The sequence below is a fragment of the Eublepharis macularius genome, chromosome 14 (assembly GCF_028583425.1).
Source record: "Eublepharis macularius isolate TG4126 chromosome 14, MPM_Emac_v1.0, whole genome shotgun sequence".
Lineage (NCBI taxonomy): Eukaryota > Metazoa > Chordata > Lepidosauria > Squamata > Eublepharidae > Eublepharis > Eublepharis macularius.
In genome coordinates, this window is record NC_072803.1 from 25,881,107 (window position 1) to 25,899,933 (window position 18,827).

Genomic DNA, 18,827 nt, shown 5'->3' on the forward strand with positions numbered 1-18,827 from the left:
TAGCAATAAGCTCCTAGTTTTTTCCACAAACCAAACTGTTTAAATATTGGGATCAAGCCAAAAAAATTGGGTGTATCAATTATTGCTGAATTGAGGTATATAAGATTCTTCTAGGCTCGTTCAGGGGGCACAAATGTGTTTAAGCAGCCTCAACTGGTGGTCCTAGTTTTCCGATGATTTAAAAAATAAGAGATCTCCTTCAACATCCTGGAAAGAGAATAATCAGGAGAGTACAGCTTGTGCTTGGAGACTGTGAATGCCTGGCCGGATTACTGATGATGTTGTGAGTTTTTTTCTCCCTGCAGTCTGGGAGTGACGCCTGGGAATGTTTTTCTCCTAAGGTTCGGCACCAGGGAGAGAGGAGGAAGCACTCGGATGGCGTATGCTCTGAGTAGCGATTGGTCATGTTCAGCACTGAACAGGCTCCACCTACTGCTTTATAGATTGATATCCACAGATTTCACAGTACAGGATTGAAACTCCCCTTCCCAAAAGGAGGAAAAGCCCTCAAGAATCTTGACAGGCACCACTGAAACACGGGTAAGCGACTCTCATGTTTCTTTGCAGTGCTTATAGGGTCTCTCTCTATCAAACTTTGCCATTGCCATATCCAGTGGCTTTGAAGCAGGTCTTGTTGCAGCCAGCAGAACTTCCTTTCCCTTAAAATCTCAAAGGTCTGTATGCCAAATTGCAAAGTTGTTCAGGGACCCACTAGGAGCCGTGGACGGAGGGGTGTGGAGTTGCCTTGGCTTTCACTTTGACGGTGTTGGATTTTGTTACATGTCACAGTAGATAAACCACTTGAGGCTCCATCTCCAGTGAAATGCCCTGGCAAGGATTTTCAGTGGCGTGCACGTTTAAAACCCATGTGCTGCCTTTTATAAGCATCTGAAAGAAGAAGGAAATTCTACTGCAGACGCAGAAATTCTACTGCAGACGCAGCAGAAGCTGTCTGATTCTAATGGGTGGGGCAGCACTTTTGTCAAAGAAGGCAGGATTCTGGAGAATCCAAAACTGAAACTATATGGGGAAAAGGACCATAATCTGCAAAAGAAAAGGAATTTTGGATTATGAACTTCTCTAGTTTTTTCCCTTCCAGTTTCCTTCAGTCTGGGTTTTAAAAAAATTGTCTGCTTCTAAACTTTGGGAAAAGAGCAACATTCTATATTTTAAAGTTTCCCCCCTTCAGTTTTCATTCATGGAAGAATACATTAAGAAGGTTTCCCCTTAAACCTAATTTGGTACCTCCATTTTTATTGTTTGACATATTAAAAGGCAACTTTTAAAAACATGTTTTAGTTCTTTGTAGGTATAAAGTTCCTTAAACTTGTGGAGGATTTGCTCTGCAGAAAATACAATGTGAGGGAAGAGGATGGTCATTCCATTTCTATTTGCATGCAAAAACAAAACAGTATTTAATAACCCTGGAAATTATGGTTAATTATTATTTGGATTTTTCATTTAAAAAAATGTCATTAGGAACATTGCTAGCCCATTCTAGAAATACTGGGCTGGATCCAGCTATCTTTTTCACTCAATCTCACTCAATCCCCCTCCATACTACAGCCCCAACCTTAGACGGCTTTTGTACCTCCACGTCCCATAATTCTCAGCATAGCCTTTTTGAGTGGTCAGAGAAGGTGCCTCTTTTTTCACCAATGGAAAAGCTGGTTGGATCCATCCCATTAACTTCTATTGTTTTTGCCAGTGAAACAAATTGGCCATTAGCTAATGAGCTAGAAAAACTGACATGGAAAAACTGGACATCAAATCTCAATTTTTTAGAAAGTATTATTAGTATGGAAAGAAAGCCATAAACACAGAGGAAATGCTTGCCAAAAAAAATTGTATCTTCTACATTTTTCTTTCTGGCTTAGCTCACAAAAGACAACGTTAGCTCTCAGTTTTAGAATGCTTGAAGTAATACAGAAAAAAACAACCTCTGAGCACGAGTAGAGTGCATTTTCTTCCCAGCAAGAGAAGCACTGCTTGCATGTTACAAATCTGGCATGTAGAAAACTACTTCCAACATCTTTGATTCCTAGTGCTTCTTCTAAAAACAAAATCCAGATTGTTGTTATTTGTCTAGCACTAACATAGCAGTCAAAGTTAGTCTTAAGACTTAAGATGCTTTGCTGGACTTGACTCTAGTGTAACTTAGTTGGTATCCTATTTCCTCTTAGAAGAGCAATAGGAAAAAAAACCCAAAGATATATTTTTAAGGAACAGTGAGCACAGCAACATCAACAGAGGCCATGGCAACACTGCCGCTGCCCACCAATTACAGAGGAACATACCAATGAGGCTTTCACGTTAGCCAAACCTGGAAGAGGCAAGTCGAGATGTGGGAATGCCTCTGGTATATCACCACACCCAGTCACAGACACAAAAGCCAAACATGGAAGATGCAAACACAAGACAACAACCTCTACTATGAAAATCATTTGGCTGTATGTATCCACATGTCATCGGATATTGAGCTATTGTTGCAATACAAAGATAATTTATAGCCAAATTGTTCTGTGTGGACATGCCAATCCAGTTGCAAATGATTGCTGTAGTGCGATATTGAACAATGTGTGGTTGGCTGCCATTGGGGTACTCCCAGTTGCTTCATAACTGCCATGCTGAAGAGGTCACTACAGACGCAGGATCAATTTCACTCATGCTGCTAAAGGCAACAAATGACAATGTATTTGCTGGGAGGACACACAGGAAAGGGAAGAGAGTAGCCCAGGAACCTCAGCTGCTAGTAACTGTGATTCAGTAGTAGAGCATCTGCTTAGCATGCAGAAGGTCCCAGGTTCAGTCCCCAGCACCTCCAGTTAAAAAGCTCGGGTAGGAGATGTGACAGACAGAGTAGACAATCCTGTCCTTGATAGACTAATGGTCTGGCTTGGTATAAGGCAGCCTCGTGTGATCAACAGAAGATAAATCCCTAGGTAAGATCCATGGCTGCTAGGAACTCTGCTGCTGCTTTTCAGGGGTAAAAATGTTTTAATAAAGAGAATGGAAACAGCCTTGCTGGATGAGGCATCTGGGCCTGCTGGGGATACAGTAGGAACAGGAAAGAGGGGATTTGCAAGTTATGGGGGAGACAGACTCTGTCACCAATGGCTCACTATAGTGCAAACAGTTTTCATGGACCATTTACAGTACACTGTTTGCTTGAATTTTGCATGGTTTTTTCTTGAAGTGCTGCCCCCGCCCCCATGTTCACATGTTGCCAAGCCTACAAGCGCTGCTGAGTTGGGTGGGGGAATCAAAATGGCTGACACACCATTTTCTGTCAGCTATAACGGCTGTACAGAAACCATTCATAAACGAAAGGTAAGGGTTTTCAACAAAGCTGGGTAAACTCTAATAAAAATTGGCTGGGAGAATTATGGTTAAAAACAAGGAAATATGGCTAACAGTATCTGTACATGTTATCAGTGAACATGCCAGGATATATAGAGATAAAATTCTGAGAAAAGTATCAGAATAAATAGCCTGCAGATTATGGAATGAAAGAAGAAGAGGCAGAACTGGGAAGAAGGTGGTACATATTTGAAAGTAGAAAGTTGATAGAAGGAGATGAGACAATCCTTAGAAAGCAAAAAGACCTCTTGCTAAATAGAGCAAAATTAAGAGATGGAATGGAATTTACTACTCACTGCCCTGGACAAAATTTCAAGCAGTTAAAGAGAAAAAGTGGGAAGCAATTAGAAAAAGGCCAAGCAAAACGAGCTTCTGAGAGTTCCCGGAAAGATTCTCCCAGTGGCTCTTTCTTTAAAGATCAAGTGGGTGGTACCTTTATTCCAATTGGAATTGGCTATAGTGGGTAGGGTTTATACCTTCCCTCCATGCTACTTTGCTCAACTGACACAGTCTCATGTTTAGCCATTATGTGCCCCATTGGTGCAAACCCACGTTCATACCTTTATGCTTGAGCTAACAGGGTGAAAAGTGGCTCCAGGGGACTATTTAAGCTTGGGAAAATGATGTGGGAGGAAGAATAAAATATGCCCCTCATGCCAAGGTCTCACTTTTTATCAAAATTGGGCTCTATGCACCTGGTGTTAAAAGAAAAAAAACACTGGGAAGGGAACCCTAGTTGGTGTAGAGGTTAGGAGCAGCAGGACTGTAATCTAGACAGCCGGGTTTGATTCCCCACTCCTCCGCTTGAAGCCAGCTGGGTGACCCTGGGTAAGTCACAGCTTCTAGGAGCTTTCTCAGCCCTACCCACCACACAGGGTGTTCTGTTGTGGGGATAATAATGACATACTTTGTAAACTGCTCTGCGTGGGAGCTAAGTTGTCCTGAAGGGCGGTATATAAATCGAAAGTTGTTGTTGTTATTAACGGAACTCCCACCATTTTGTCTAGTTTGGCTCACAGTGTGTGGCTGTCAATAGGAATGTTACCTGTAAGGAAAACATTTATCAGAGAAAGGCCAGCCAGGCATCGAGGCCAGATGAAAAGGTTGAAAGGCTCTGTGTGTGTGTGTGTGTGTGTGTGTGTGTGAGAGAGAGAGAGAGAGAGAGAGAGAGAGAGAGAGAGAGAGAGAGAGGGAGAGAGGCAAACTGACAGACACTGGAGAATAACAAGGAATTAAGAAACGAGGAATTAAGCATGCGTCCAGTCCCATTAAGGAGCAGCAATGTTGTCCAAACAGGTACTAAAGGATTTCTCTAGCACAGGCTCCCCCTCAGCCCACAAGGCAGCTCCTTCACTTAGGAAGGTGCTGATGAAGTCGAAGAAGCAGCCACACCCCTTAGTCCCAAGCAAGAGCTGTGTGCAGGGATAGGAAAGCAGAGTCCTGGGAAACCCTTTTGCTTCCTAACTGGCAAAGGACTGATGAAACCAAAGAAGCAGCCACAACTAGTAGGTAAAGGGAGAGAACAGGGTAGGCTAGATATCACTTCCGGCAAAAAAGGAAGGAGGCTGACCGCCCAACTGGCCTACGTTGAAAATTATGGGACTAACATGTACCGAAGCCTTGAGGGCTGGGGGCTGTAGGAAGGAGGAGAATTGGATGAGATGGAGTGAAAAAGCTCCCTGCATGCAACCCAGAGTTCTTTCTCTCTCCTTTCCTCTGCACCATGCATGATTTTATAAAATCTGATTAATTGAGGACTTAAATAAATAAATAGAAGAGGGGAGGCTAATAGAAATTTAAAATGTTGTTTTGCTGCCAGCTGGACTCTCTTCAAGATTCAAATTTGACATGGTCCCTCCTAGGCGTCTTTCATTCAAATGTTTCTATACGTTCTATTTTTGAAGCATTTGCCTGGGAGTAAATTAGTCACATGCATCTGCTTTCATATTATACAAGATGGGTTTCAATTATTCCTTGGCAGAGTTTCACTTTCTTCTTAGGAATTTCCTCTGCCTTAAGGATGATTGGTAAATATAGCAACACAACAGTTAAGTTACTGGCAGAGCAGTTTTGGCATAAACTGTAACCAGCTTCCAAACCTCTGGGGGAACTATAAGTGGTTGTTCGATAACAACATTGGGAATCAAGACACCGTGGTGATCCCTGACAATCCCCAATAGGATGGATTTGCTTTTCCAGTACCTGCCCCAGTGTATCTGCCATTGGCTCCTGGTATGATAACAGCAATAGCTGAACCTTGTGCTTGAGGAGGGGCTAAGGTTGCCAACCTCCAGGTCAGGCCTGGAGAGTTTCTGGAAGTAGCTGCTCAGCAGAAGAGATCCTACTTTGGATGCCGAAGGTCCTAGGTTCAATCCTTGATCTCTCATTGAAGGAGGTCAAGAAGCAGAAGCTGGGAGAAAGACCTTTCTCTTCCTGAGACCCTAGAGAGCCACTGCTGATCACAGTAGACAGTGCTGAGTTAGCGGGCTGAGTCAGTATAACGCAACTTCATATGTTCACCCCTAGATGTTGCATGGCAACAAGCAGAAACAATAAAAGGCCACTCCCTGCTGAAACCACCGTATAAAATGACGAGAGAACCTAATTCCAAGGCATGTGTGGGCTTGATTCAGGGCCAAGCTACAAGTGATGAATGACACTTGAACGGCAAGTGTATTTCTCCCTGTTCACTTGCCCTCCACTCAATCCACTTGCTGTTCAAGTGTCATTCGTCACTTGTAGCTTGGCCCTCAGATTGGGAGCATGACATACAGTGAGAAAAAGTCTCGGCTTTTTTTGTTCCTGGTCCAATACCTAGTCCCCTCCCCCACATAGCCACTATATGTTCCCTTACATGTAAGTTTCCTTAGTGGGAAACATCTTCACTCCCCAGGGTCATAGGAGGTTGGGAACAGGGTTACCAACTCCCAGGTGGGGCCTGGAGTTCTCCTGGAATTACAACTGATCTTCAGACCACAGAGATCAATTCCTCTGGAGGAATGGCAGCTTTTGAGGGTGAGCTTTGTGGCATTGCATCCCTATCGAGCTCCCACCCTTCCCTAGACTCCATCCTCTCCAGGCACTGGCCCCAGATCTCCAGGAATTTCCCGAGCCAGAGTTAGCAACCCAACTGGGGAAATCAGACCCATGCACCTGGCTATAATGTTTGAAGCGTAGAGCTCCCGGGCATGTCTGGTTGAGGGCCTGGGGCAGACACACAAAAGAAGCACAGACTTTGAAACAGGTACTTATGGGGCCCCATAAGAACAGAGCTGAGGTTGGATTAAATGCCCTATATGGGTACATTTGACCCAGATATCCTCTGCTGCAGGTCTAGTTGCTTTCCTCTCATTTGCCCCTTATTGTCCCTGTGCTTCTCTTTGCCTGTCTGTAGTATGTGTGGCAAACCTAACTTATTGCACAAGATGGCCATTTAAATCTCTATGAGGGAAAACAACAACAACAATAACTGCGCTTATATACTGCTCTTCTAGACAGATTAGTGCCTCAGCCGGAGCGGTAAACAAGTCAGTGTTATCATTATCTCCACAATACTGCTGGGGAGCTGGGGCTTAGAGGAGTGGTTACCTACAGAGCTCATGGCAGTAGTGAGAGCCAAGCTACAAGTGACGCCTTACACAGGTTGGACACTTGTCAGCTTACCTCAAGTTTTGATGGGAAATGTAGGCGTCCTAGTTTTACAGCTTGGCTCTCCATTACAGCTGCAAGACCAACAAAGTGCTGATTTGCAGCTGAACCACTTAACCACTGTGCTATTGCAGATAAGAAATTAAAGCAACAGTGAAGCATAGAAGAGACGCTCAGCTTCTCCCCTCCCTTTTAAATAGGAGCTCCATTAACAGAAGAGTTTGAGAAGTAGAAACAGAAGCATTTTGATTTTGTCTGTTGGGCAAAGCTTGTCTTTCAGAGATGGGAAAGGGAAAGTGTGTGGTGTATCATGAATGCACCAAGGGTTAAATGAAACCCTAGCTTTCTCTAATGTGATGTGATGAATCAAGACTCTATGGACAAAGGGAGAATTGCAGGGAGGGTTTCCTCCTCATATAAAAAGGAGGATGTGGAAATCATGGGCTTCTTGCCACAAAAGTATAGGAAGGGGATGGAGATTCCTCTCCACCCCCACCCCACCCCTCTTTTTAGTCATGCCTTCTAAAGAAATTAGGTTTCTGATATATCTTTGTTCCCCATCGGCAGTAAGGTTTATATTTGCTAGTAAAGCAGCATCCTGATATGCAGCTGTTCAGTACAATATTAAGTAGCTTGATACACTTTTAATAATTGCTTATTCCTCCTAAAAGGGTGAGGCTCACATGGCAGCAGCCATCTTTTCTGGCCAGATGGTGTTGCACTAATTCTAATGCAAGTCTCAAAGCAATATCATGGGGAACAGGACTGAGCCTTGTGGAATCCCACAGGGCTGGTCCTGCACCGTAGAAAACTTGTCCCAACAGCAGCCTTTTGCATCCTGTTCTCACAGAACAATTTAAAGCAACCCAAAGCACATCCCTTACTCTCCATTTGTAAGGGTTCTCCCTCCCTGATGCCCCTATCTGTGTCCCCATCGTCACCTGGCAGACAAAGGCAGGTATCCTCAGGCCTTAGACAGGCAGGGAATGGGGTTGCACCACTTTGTTCCCTCTCCTGCCCCAGGAACAGCAACACTCCAGCTGCCTCTCCCTGTGCTTCCCCCTCACAGGAACCTGCTTTTAAAGGGTTCCCCTTTCCCACATCCCTGGGTCTTCTCCCAGTCTCCACCTAACCTCCCTCAGTGGCCCTTCTCCCAGCCTATCTGATGGGAGGACTGGGTAGATGCCGTAGTCTCATGGACCCTCCCACTCCATCTTAGCCAAGGGTGTAGAGCATTTGCTCTGTCTTCTGCCTGGCTTGCCTTTGCTGCTTCTGGAGCTTCTCTGGCAGTTCCCTGGGCAGCCTGGAGTCTGTGATCTTCCCACTAGGGCTGCCGAAACACTCGTGTGGGCCTGGCTGAGGCTGAGCCACATGGGCTGCTGCAGGAGGAAGGTGAGTCAGCTCAGCTGCTCAGCTGGGAGTTGTTGCCGAGGGCTGGGCATGCATGTTGTCAGTCACTGTTTTGAGGCAGCCTGGGACTCTGTGGATGTGCCTGCAGCTGAGGGCCAAGCTACACATGACGAATGACACTTGAACGGCAAGTGGATTGAGTGGAGGGCAAGTGAACAGGGAGAAATACACTTGCCGTTCAAGTGTCATTCGTCATGTTTAGCTTGGCCCTGAGCTGCCAACCAACGAGACTATGCAGGGCCTGGGGGTGGTGTTTGCTGCCACAGTGCCGGGGAGGATGCCATTGTTGTACACTACTTGTACCTCAAATGATTCAACAGGATAGCATGGCCTTTGGTTAAGTGTAATACGGCACAGAGGAATTGCCTTTGCCTATATTTACATGGAGGTCACCCACTAGAGCCTCCAGGTCTGTCTCCGTCCCTGTAGTCGGGTCTGATGCCAAATCAAATAGTTGGTGGCAGTCCATCTTCAGATTTGCTATGTTTTGATTTATTTTTGTGCTATGCTGTTGTATGATACTTAATGCATTCAGTGTTTGCTTGGTGTATGGTACAGAGGAGCCCATTTTGGAAAGTCCTTTCTCATCTGCTTGCATTGTAGATTTTGTATTATGCGTGTTATTAATATCAGGCTTTTATGTTTTATCAAAAATGTACCTTCTCATTTTGTTTTACAGAATATCCATTATGCAAAAATTCCTGGTGACCTGCTGGATAGCAATTCTATTTATCCTCCTGCTGACTGATGACTCCCTTTCTGTAAAATCAAGGGGCAGCAAGCCCAGTGGCGGCAGCCGGCCCAGTGGCAGCAGCCGGCCCAGCGGTGGCAACAGCCGGCCCAGCGGCGGCAGCAGGCCCAGTGGCGGCAGCAGGCCCAGCGGTGGCAGCAGGCCCAGTGGCGGCAGCAGGCCCAGCGGTGGCAGCAAGCCTGGTTCCTCTTCTCCCAGCAAACCTGGTTCTAGCAAACCAGGCTCTGCTCCAATCAGACCCGATTCTGCCCCAATAAAACCAGGCTCTGCCCCAGTAAAACCTGACTCCCCTGCAGGAAACCCTGTTCAACCTCCATATAATCCTGCTTACCCACAACATCCTGCTCATGTGCCACAAAACCCTGCTTACCCACCACAAAACCCTGCTCACATTCCACAACACCCTGCTCACCCCCCTCAATATCCCGCACAAAACCCTGGTTTTCCACAAAACCCTGCTCACCGTCCTCCATACCCCCCACAAAACCCTGCTTATCCCCCACAAAACCCTGGTTTTCCACAAAACCCTGCTCACCCTCCTCAATACCCCCCACAAAACCCTGGTTTCCCACAAAACCCTGCTCACCCTCCTCCATACCCCCCACAAAACCCTGCTTACCCCCCACAAAACCCTGGTTTTCCACAAAACCCTGCTCACCCTCCTCAATACCCCCCACAAAACCCTGCTTTCCCTCCACAAAATCCCAGCTATCCACAACACCCTGGTCACCCTCCTCAATATCCCCCACGAAACCCTGCTTTCCCCCCACAGAATCCCAGCTATCCACAACACCCTGGTCACCCTCCTCAATATCCCCCACAAAACCCTGCTTTCCCTCCACAAAACCCCAGCTTTCCTCAACACCCTGGTCACCGCCCACAACAGCCTGGTTATCCCATAAATCCGGGTCTCCCCAGTCATACAGGAGGCGGCAGCTGGGGCCATTATGACACCAAGCCATGGAAACCTAAGAAACCCAAGATGAAGCATTTTGCAGGGGCAGCTGTTGCAGGAGCTGCTGTCGGAGCTCTCGGTGGCTACCTCTTAGGCAATGCCATGTCCAACTTGCGTTTTCGTTTTCACAATCCTGCTGAGGAACGGTGGTGGTATGAAAACCGAGATCATTATCCCGATCGAGTTTACTACCCACAGTACAACCAGCCGGTTTTGAGGGATGTATTTGTGCAAGACTGCATCAATATTACTGTGCGAGAGTATATTGAGCCTACTGTGAACCAAACAGCAGATGAGATGGAAAAGACAGTTGTGACTCGAGTGGTACATGAAATGTGTACGGAACAGTACCGCTTGGTGTCAGGCACTGCAGATGGAGGTGGTTGGAGACCTTATGACAGCGAGCCATGGAGACCTAAGACACCAAAGCTCGAGATGCCGCAAGTGGTCAACGAAACAGTTACAGGTGCTACAAGAGGAGCAATTGTTGGCCCCATCTTAGGCAGTTCCATGTCAAATATGAGTTTTCACTTTAACAACACTGATGAGGAACACTGGTGGTACGAGAATCGCAATAATTATTCGGACCGAGTTTACTATCTGGAGTACAGCCAGCCTGTTTTGCAGGATGTCTTCGTGAGAGACTGCATGAATATTACACTGGAGAAGTTTAAGGAGCCCACATGGAATCAAACAGTCGATGAAATGGCAGGCCGGGTTGTGAAACGAGTGGTCCACAAAATGTGCACAGAACAGTACTGGCTGGTGTCAGGCGCTGCTGGAGGAGGTTCCTGGAGCCATCCTGATAGCGAGCCAGGGAACTCGAGGACAACCACGCTTGAGACGCAATATGTGCAAGAAGCTGTTGCCTACGCTACTGTTGCAGCTATCGGCAGCAACCGCTTAGAAAGTGCAGCATCTCACAACAGCTATAACAAGGCTGGCCAGGAAACGTTCAGTTCAGGCATTGCTATATTTTTGGCCAACCCTCCCCTGATCCTGATCACCACATTCGCCTTCTGCTTCCTGGCCCACTAAGGTCACACAACAGATGGTTGTTCCAGCCAATGTTCAGAAGGAACAAGATCGATGTAATGCAGTTACACAGAGCATTATGTAATGGCTCCTGTTGTAATGTCTGTAACTCTTTTTTATGTAGAATATATTCTTGCTTATGCACTTTTTGGTGGCATAGCTTTATGAGCTATTATATCTGTTGAGTATTAGAGAACATCCAAATGTCTGTTTACTCACTCCATTTAAGGGCTGTCTTTGATTTTGCACTTACAAAACAAAGATGCTTGCAAGTAAAGAGGGGATTCATTCTATTATCAAGGGTGAAAACAGAGATAAAAATCTACTGTGTTTCATCGGTAGTGGGGCCTATTATAATATAATTTAAATATAAAAGCATAGTGGCTCCCTCTTGAAACACAAATACTTTCCAAGTCAGCCCTGAATACAACAAAAAGCCATTTTTATAATACTATATGCCCTTTCACTATTTAAGGTAGCTGATGTGGTTACAGAGTCAGGGTAGACCTTGCTAGAAAAAGAAATCCTGCCCTCAAGTCACAGCTGACATGGCAACCCCTGGCAGGGTTTTAATGGCAAGAGACTAACAAAGGTGATTTTTGCCATTGGCTGCTTCTGCAACCCTGGTCTTCACTGGAGGTCTCCCATCCAATTACTAACCAAGGCTGAGCCTGCTTAGCTTCTGAGATCAGGCTATCCTAAGCTATCCAGGTCAGGACTTAGAGTGCCAGGCCCAAATTCCCACTCAGTGCCTCTGGCTAGAGACTTTGAATTAGATATTTTATCTCACCTTAACCTATCTCATAGGATTGTTGTGCTAATTAAATGGAGATGAGGAGAAGCCATGTATTCTGAGCTTTTAGAAATGGCTGGATAGAAATGTGACAGACGGAAAGGATATCCAAATCTCAGTCAGCTTCACTGTCTTCCGACATAGCATATATGTGGGAGGAGAAATGAAAATAATAGGCATTTTGATGCTCTTAACATGAAAGACTGGAAATGTTCACCTGTCAGCTGCAGAGAAATGCATGAACTAGCCCCACACAGAAAACATACATCTTTCCATAGTTCTTCTCTCCGATATTCTTTTCATTGAAAGACACCCCAGTTAAATATCTTAGCGTATAGATTACTCAGGAATGAGAGATGGCCATTCAGGAGAAAGTGCCAAGGGACATTGTTAGACCTTTCTAAATGGACTGTGCTAAAAATGTTATGAGTGGGACGAATGTCCATCGTTAAGATGAATATATTACTCAGGATGTTATTTTATTGAAAAGCCAAATGTACGTCTCCTTCCCCTGTTCCCTATTCACCATCTTTGCATTGTGGCAGAATGAAGTGAAAGACACTGGGCTACGAATGAACTAAATAAAGATATAAACCTAATGTTCCCTTCTGTTGAGTGATAGATCTTCCATTAGAGGAAAATGGGAAGGAATTGGAGGAAGGGTTTCCTCCTCAGATAAAAAGGAGGATGTAAAAATCATGAGATTCTTATCACAAAAATGTAGGAACAGGATGGAGATTCCTGTGTCCTCCCTCATCTTTGTAGTCACGTTTTCTAAAGAAATTGGGTTTGTGATGTAGCATCCTGGTATCCTGCTACCCAGCAGAACATCAAGCAGTTTGATACATTTTTAATCATCTGTTATCCTCCAAGAATTCTATAAAATATTAGGCTTACAGGGCTGCAGCCAGCAGACAAAAACTTAAAATGGTAAAAAAATTACCATCTGTATCTCTTACAGAAAAAAACTTTCACCCATTGAATTTCTGCCTGTTAAGGGCATACAGGCCCCTCCAGGAAAATGATGGCAATTCTAAATGTTTGGGCAAATCTGAAGTAACAAAAGCACTTAAGTATTCTTTTTTAAGCTTGTCATAGATAGAGATGGAAGGGTCATCTAGTCCAGCCTCTGTACAACACAGGAAATTCAGAGTTATCCCTCCCCCCACCTCCCTCAGTGGCCCCTGCTCTATGCCCAGAGGAAGGCAAAAACCCTCCAGGATCCCTGGCCAATCTGGCTTGGAGGAAACTTCCTTCCTGATGCCAAAGTGGCAATCGGCATTACCCTGCCTGGACATATAAGAAAGGGCCATGGGAGTCAAGCACCAGCTCATCCCTTCATACTGTCCCTCTCCTGATCTGTATACATTTATATTAAGTCAGAGAATCATCATCGCTGTCATGTGACCATCTAGCCTCTTCTTAAATACCTCCTAGGAAGGAGAGCCCACCACCTCCCGAGGAAGCCCACTGAGGAACTGCTTTAACTGTCAGGAAGTTCTTTCTAATATTTAGCCAAAACCTCTTTTGCTTTAATTTTAACCCCTTGTTTCCAGTACAACCTGTTGGGGTAACAGAAGACAACTCCACTCCATCCTTTATGTGACAGCCCTTCAAATGCTTGAAGAGGGCTGTCACATCACCTCTGAGAGCAGAACTACAAGTGACAAAAGGCACAGGTTGGACACTTGTCAGCTTCCCTCAAGTTCTGATGGGAAATGTAGGCATCCTGGTCTTGCAGCTTGGCTCTCCGACTGCTGTCCAATGGACTTTTCAACTGTCACTTGTCCAACATTCCGCCAAGCTGCCTACATTTCCCATCAAAACTTGAGGGAAGCTGACAAGTGTCCAACCTGTGCCTTTTGTCACTTGTAGTTCCGCTCTTAGTTGCCTCCTCTCCAGGCTAAATGTACCCAGCTCCTTCAATCTTGCCCCATAAGACTTGGCTTCCAGATCGCTCACCATCTTTGTGGCCCTCCTTTGGACATGTTCCAGCTTGTCAATATCCTTCTTAAACTGTGGTGCCCAAAACTGAACACAGTACTCCAAGTGAGGTCTAATCAGAGCAGAGTAAAACGATACCATCACCTCACATGATCTTTGTCTACCAAGCTCGAGTCCTTTCAGGAAGTCCCCATCCAAGATTTCTAGTCTGCTGAGGAACTTCTCTTGCTTTTTAATGATCACCTCTCTCAGGTTCTATTTGGACTGAGGGGAGTGAAAGAGGTAAGATTTGGGTCAGTCTGTCAGGGTCACGGTCCCTGCCATAAGCTATTCTTAACAAGCTTCATGGTCTAGCAGCCTCTGCCATACTTTAGGGACTTCATGTTAACAATTATGCTGGGGCTTGATATTCGTTGACATGCTGTGTAAAATCTTGTGTGTAAAGGATCCTGTTAGCTGACACGGCAGAGACTATGTTATCTATGTTGAACTTTTAGCAAGAAAAGAGCCATTGTCATAGATACATAACCTTGACTTAAACATTCTCTTAGCTTGCATTCCTGTAGATATCTACTGTAGCTAGATTCCTTCCCATTTGCTGTAGATAGATTCGCTGTAGATAGAAGGGGGGAATGGGGCTGTGCTTAAATGCCTATATATGCTGGGTATTAAAAAACAGACTTCATTCCTAACAAAGAACATTTGGGGATGCTGAACTGGGGATCATCAATAAATCTTTAACTCATGCAGTCTTGGACTGTTGCAGTGAAGTTATTGTGATTCAACTGGCCGATCCTTCCTTACACAGCCCTATCGGATAGTTAATTTCCTCAGCCCCAAATTGCGTCAGAGACCTTTTGTTCCTTCTGCCTATTTTGATGACCTGTTCCATAATATTGGCGATATTTGTTAGTTAATGTTGCAAAGTTGTTGTCACAGAAGTATGGAATCCCACGAGGTAAAACTCTTCAAGCCAGTATATCCCAACAGATGAAACTTACTTTTATTAAAGCTGATTCACATTCACTTGCATTTTTGTAGTAGCAGAAGAAACAAATATAACCTGGATCTAAACAACACTATTCCCTATTATAAGTGCCCAGGTAATCCAGCTGCATGTGAATGGGAGAATAAAATCATGGGTGCGCCTCCAGCATGCTTGCTCAGGAGAGGTCTGCAGAAATGTCTTGTCTCTTGCAAGACTGTGAGGAGAAAGACTTCAAAAAAGCATAGAAAGAAGAGGAAAATTAACCACAGTCCTCACTTATGCTTGTCCTCAAGGAAACTGGAATTGAGAGGTATGCTGCCCTGTGATTTCCATTTAGTCAGCACAATCCACAGCTTTTGATGAACCTATCCTCCATGAATTTGGCTGACCACCTCTTAAGATGATCCCATCTAAGCAGATAGCCATCATTGAACCTTGTGGCAATGAATTCTACGAGTCAATGATACATTATATGGTTATTATCCTGCAATCTACCTGGTTGCAAACGGGAAATGCTGTTACTGCCCAAATTTGGTGCAGAATTAGGCTCTGGGCATTGGGCCAAAAAAGCAGGATGCAGCTGCCAATTGGTAGAAAGCTGGCTCACACTCTGACTGGTGCACATTTGGTATCTGATACCCTGCTGGTGAGAAGATGAGGATCCAGGCTGTTGTAGGACAGTTCAAACTTTTTTTAGAAGGGAGAATACAGACAAAATACCAGAATGATATAATGGAGGCCAGGAGATGGGTCTAGTTGCGGGTGACTGAACTGGGATGGATGGCAGGTGTGACTCAGATCTGCTGACAATGGTTTGGTATGGGTTGGCGGCTTTTCCTGAGCTTACGATGGAATCAATAGAAAGGGTTATAGATGCTGATTCCGCACATGTTGGATAATGCACTTTCAATGCACATTATTAATCGTTTGAGGTGGATTTTTTGTTCCGCATACAAAAAAATCCATTCCAAATGATCTATAAAGAGGATTGGAAGTGCATTATCCAACGTGTGCGGAATCCCCAAGTATAAGGAGATTCTGAGGGGTTTGATTATTATCCTGCAATCTTGGGTTGTTATTCAAGGTCATGGGTGTGTGAGGAGCTTTGGAAGTTAACTTGAAAGATCCCCAATTAATACACTCCTGGAGAAGTCAGGTAATCAGGCTACTTCATCTTGAAAGTGCCTTGAGAAATACCTGCCTAAACTGAGAAACTCTGCCTTGATATCAAAAATAAATTCATTCATCCATGGCTCTGAGTGCCAAAGACCAGAGGATATAACAAAGAGGTGGGTCTCTATGAGTGAGTGAGTGTGAGAGGGAGCTGCAGACAACATCTCCTTTTAAAAGGGCCTATATTAGCTACAGGTTCAGGTTTAGGAACCACGGCAATCCTGGTTTAACTCTAAAGAAGTAAAAATTGTGGGGAACTGCATTTATCTCCAGCTGCTTTGGCCCTAAATGCAGTTGTTAATAGGAATGTTACCTCTAAAGAGCAAGCTGGGAATGTCATCATAGAGAGAGAGATCCAGAGGAGCTAGCGTTGGAAGAAGGGACTGGTAATGTCTCTTGCTCAGGCCTTTAGGACTGCCAGCAGAGAAGAAGGAAGGCAATAACCATAGAGTCAGTTAGATAGATAGGCTGCTATCAGTCTCCTTCCCGCCAGGGGAACTTTCTTCCCTCCCTTCTCTCCCCCTCCTCTCTCTCTCCTTCCCTGCATTCACCAGGAGAGGCAACATGGTGTCTCCTCCCGAGTGAGATGGCCTACTTTCAATCTAAAGCTATCCTAGCTAGTTAGATCAGTTACTAGTTCTTTCTCTCCACTAAACTTATGTAAATATATTTCTTTAGATAATAAACAGTTGATGGTTCTCTAACTTGGATGAGAGTTTTCTGCGTGCAGTTTGTTTAGTTAACATGCCTTAACTAAAACCCAACAGTTAGCTGTGCTAGTCTGTAGTTGCAAGATAGTAAAGAGTCCAGTAGCACCTTTAAGACTAACCAACTTTATTGTAGCATAAGCTTTCAAGAACCAAGCTGGGTGTTGAGGTTGGAAAAGGAACTTCAAAGTTGGAACTTGAAAGATAGTCTGGGAGGATAATATTCTGTAGCAAGGACTTAAGAGCCGAGTGGGGTTAATGTCATGAGGGTGGAGCAATACTGCCAAACGGGTACCAAGGGATGCCTTTAGCAGATGCCCTTCAGCAACCTAAAAGAAAGCTGCTTTGTTTGGGAAGGTGCTGATGATGTCAAAGGAGCAGCAACATCCCTTAGCCTGAAGCAAGAGCTGCATCTTGAGGGGATGCACATGGGGGGAAGGAAAAAAGAATAGACCAGCCTGGAAAGCTCTTTGCTTCTTTCCTGGCAGGGGGCTGATGAAGCCAAAGATGCAGCCACACCTTTTAGCTTAAAGCAGCACTAGCTGCTTCTAATGGATTTTTATATTTGGTTCTAGACAATCAATAAACTGCTAGAGGCTGTTTCTATGAAGACTGGATTTAACAAGCACAAAACTGGCAAGGAGTTCAATCTAGCCAGCTTTTTTGCTCAATCTCATCCAATTCCCCTCCTTACTATGGCCTCTTCCCCACGATTTTTGTCCGTTCATCCCCAGCCCAGATTATTTGGTGGACTCCTTTTCCCCAGTAGAAAAGCTGGTTGGATCTAATCCAAGCTTTTTAAAAATGGCTTTGCGATAGTTAAAATAGTCCCTATTTACCACCCTCACCTCCCTTTGATGCCCATTCCTGGTCTATCCCTGTATCTGTCTTTTTTTCTTTGGGGAAAGTTTTGGAGATTATTTTTAAATGCCACCTTCTGCCATGGGATAAAAACAGGAATGAGATGTTTTGCTGTTAGATAAATGTGCTTTGTTCAAATAGCCTTGGGTTGTTCAAAGAATGCTGATGTTAAGGTCAACGTAAGTGAGACTGAAGAAATGAAAAAGGAAAGCAAAAATGCTGAAGAGCGGGCCACAAAGAGACTGAGGGCCAAGCTACACATGACGAATGACACTTGAACGGCAAGTGGATTGAGTGGAGGGCAAGTGAACAGGGAGAAATACACTTGCTGTTCAAGTGTCATTCGTCATGTGTAGCTTGGCCCTGAGAAACAGCCATGAACATTTGGTGAGAATCAACACGAGGGCATCTGGACATCTGCCAAATAGGGTTACCAGTCCCCCGCTGGGGGCGGGGATCCCCTACTCCTATCCTCCATCCCCTGCCCCTGCTTATCTCGCCAGCTGGGGAGGCATGAGCCTCCTGGGGGCGTGCATCTGGGGGGGGCACAGCACACTTCCAGTGGGGTGCGGTGCACTCCCAGGGGCCTAATCTGGCCCAGATTGGGCCTGAATCGACCTGGATTGGGGTGCTGTGGAGTGTGGGAGTGCTTCCATGCTTCACAGCAGCCTGATCCAAGTGCCCAGATCAGGTTGCTGAGGAGTGCAGGAGCACTCCCACACTCCGTAGTGAATCGGGCTGCATCCAGTTTGATTTGGGCCTGATTTGGCTCAATTTGGGCTGAATCGGGCCCAATTTGGCCCCTCCATGGACCGTAGGAGCACTTACGAGGTGCCCGCACCCTGCGTGATGACATCGTGTGGGTCTGGGAATGTGTGCACGACCAACATCGAAGCAGGTAGGTGCCGGGGGCCCCTCCTTCTGCTGACAGAGGGACCTGGCAATCCTACTGCCAAAACACCTGTAAGCCTGTACTGAAAAAAGGGTTTGGGGCCTATGGTCTAGGTCTGATTAGTAAACTGCTGATACGTAGATAGACCTTAGGCCAGACCAGCCTAACAGATAACTGATGTGTACATAGGCTTGTATGAATCTGCACATTTAGCAAAGGCGCATAGGGCATGCATTTAAAAGGGCCACTTTAATTGGAGAGTTGGTATAAACCAGGACAGGGCTAATTGAAAAGACTGAGAAGTAGAGAG

The 18,827-nt window shown here is 45.2% G+C and overlaps 1 protein-coding gene across 1 annotated transcript; it reads left to right on the plus strand.

Moving 5' to 3' along the window:
* Nucleotides 1-433: 433 nt before the first annotated feature.
* On the plus strand, nucleotides 434-12,551 carry LOC129342213 (uncharacterized). Its single transcript, XM_054997853.1, has 2 exons — nucleotides 434-540; nucleotides 9,098-12,551. The coding sequence occupies exon 2, from the start codon at nucleotides 9,108-9,110 to the stop codon at nucleotides 11,160-11,162; it is 2,055 nt and encodes a 684-aa protein (XP_054853828.1). The 5' UTR covers nucleotides 434-540; nucleotides 9,098-9,107; the 3' UTR covers nucleotides 11,163-12,551.
* The last annotated feature ends 6,276 nt before the right edge of the window (nucleotides 12,552-18,827 follow it).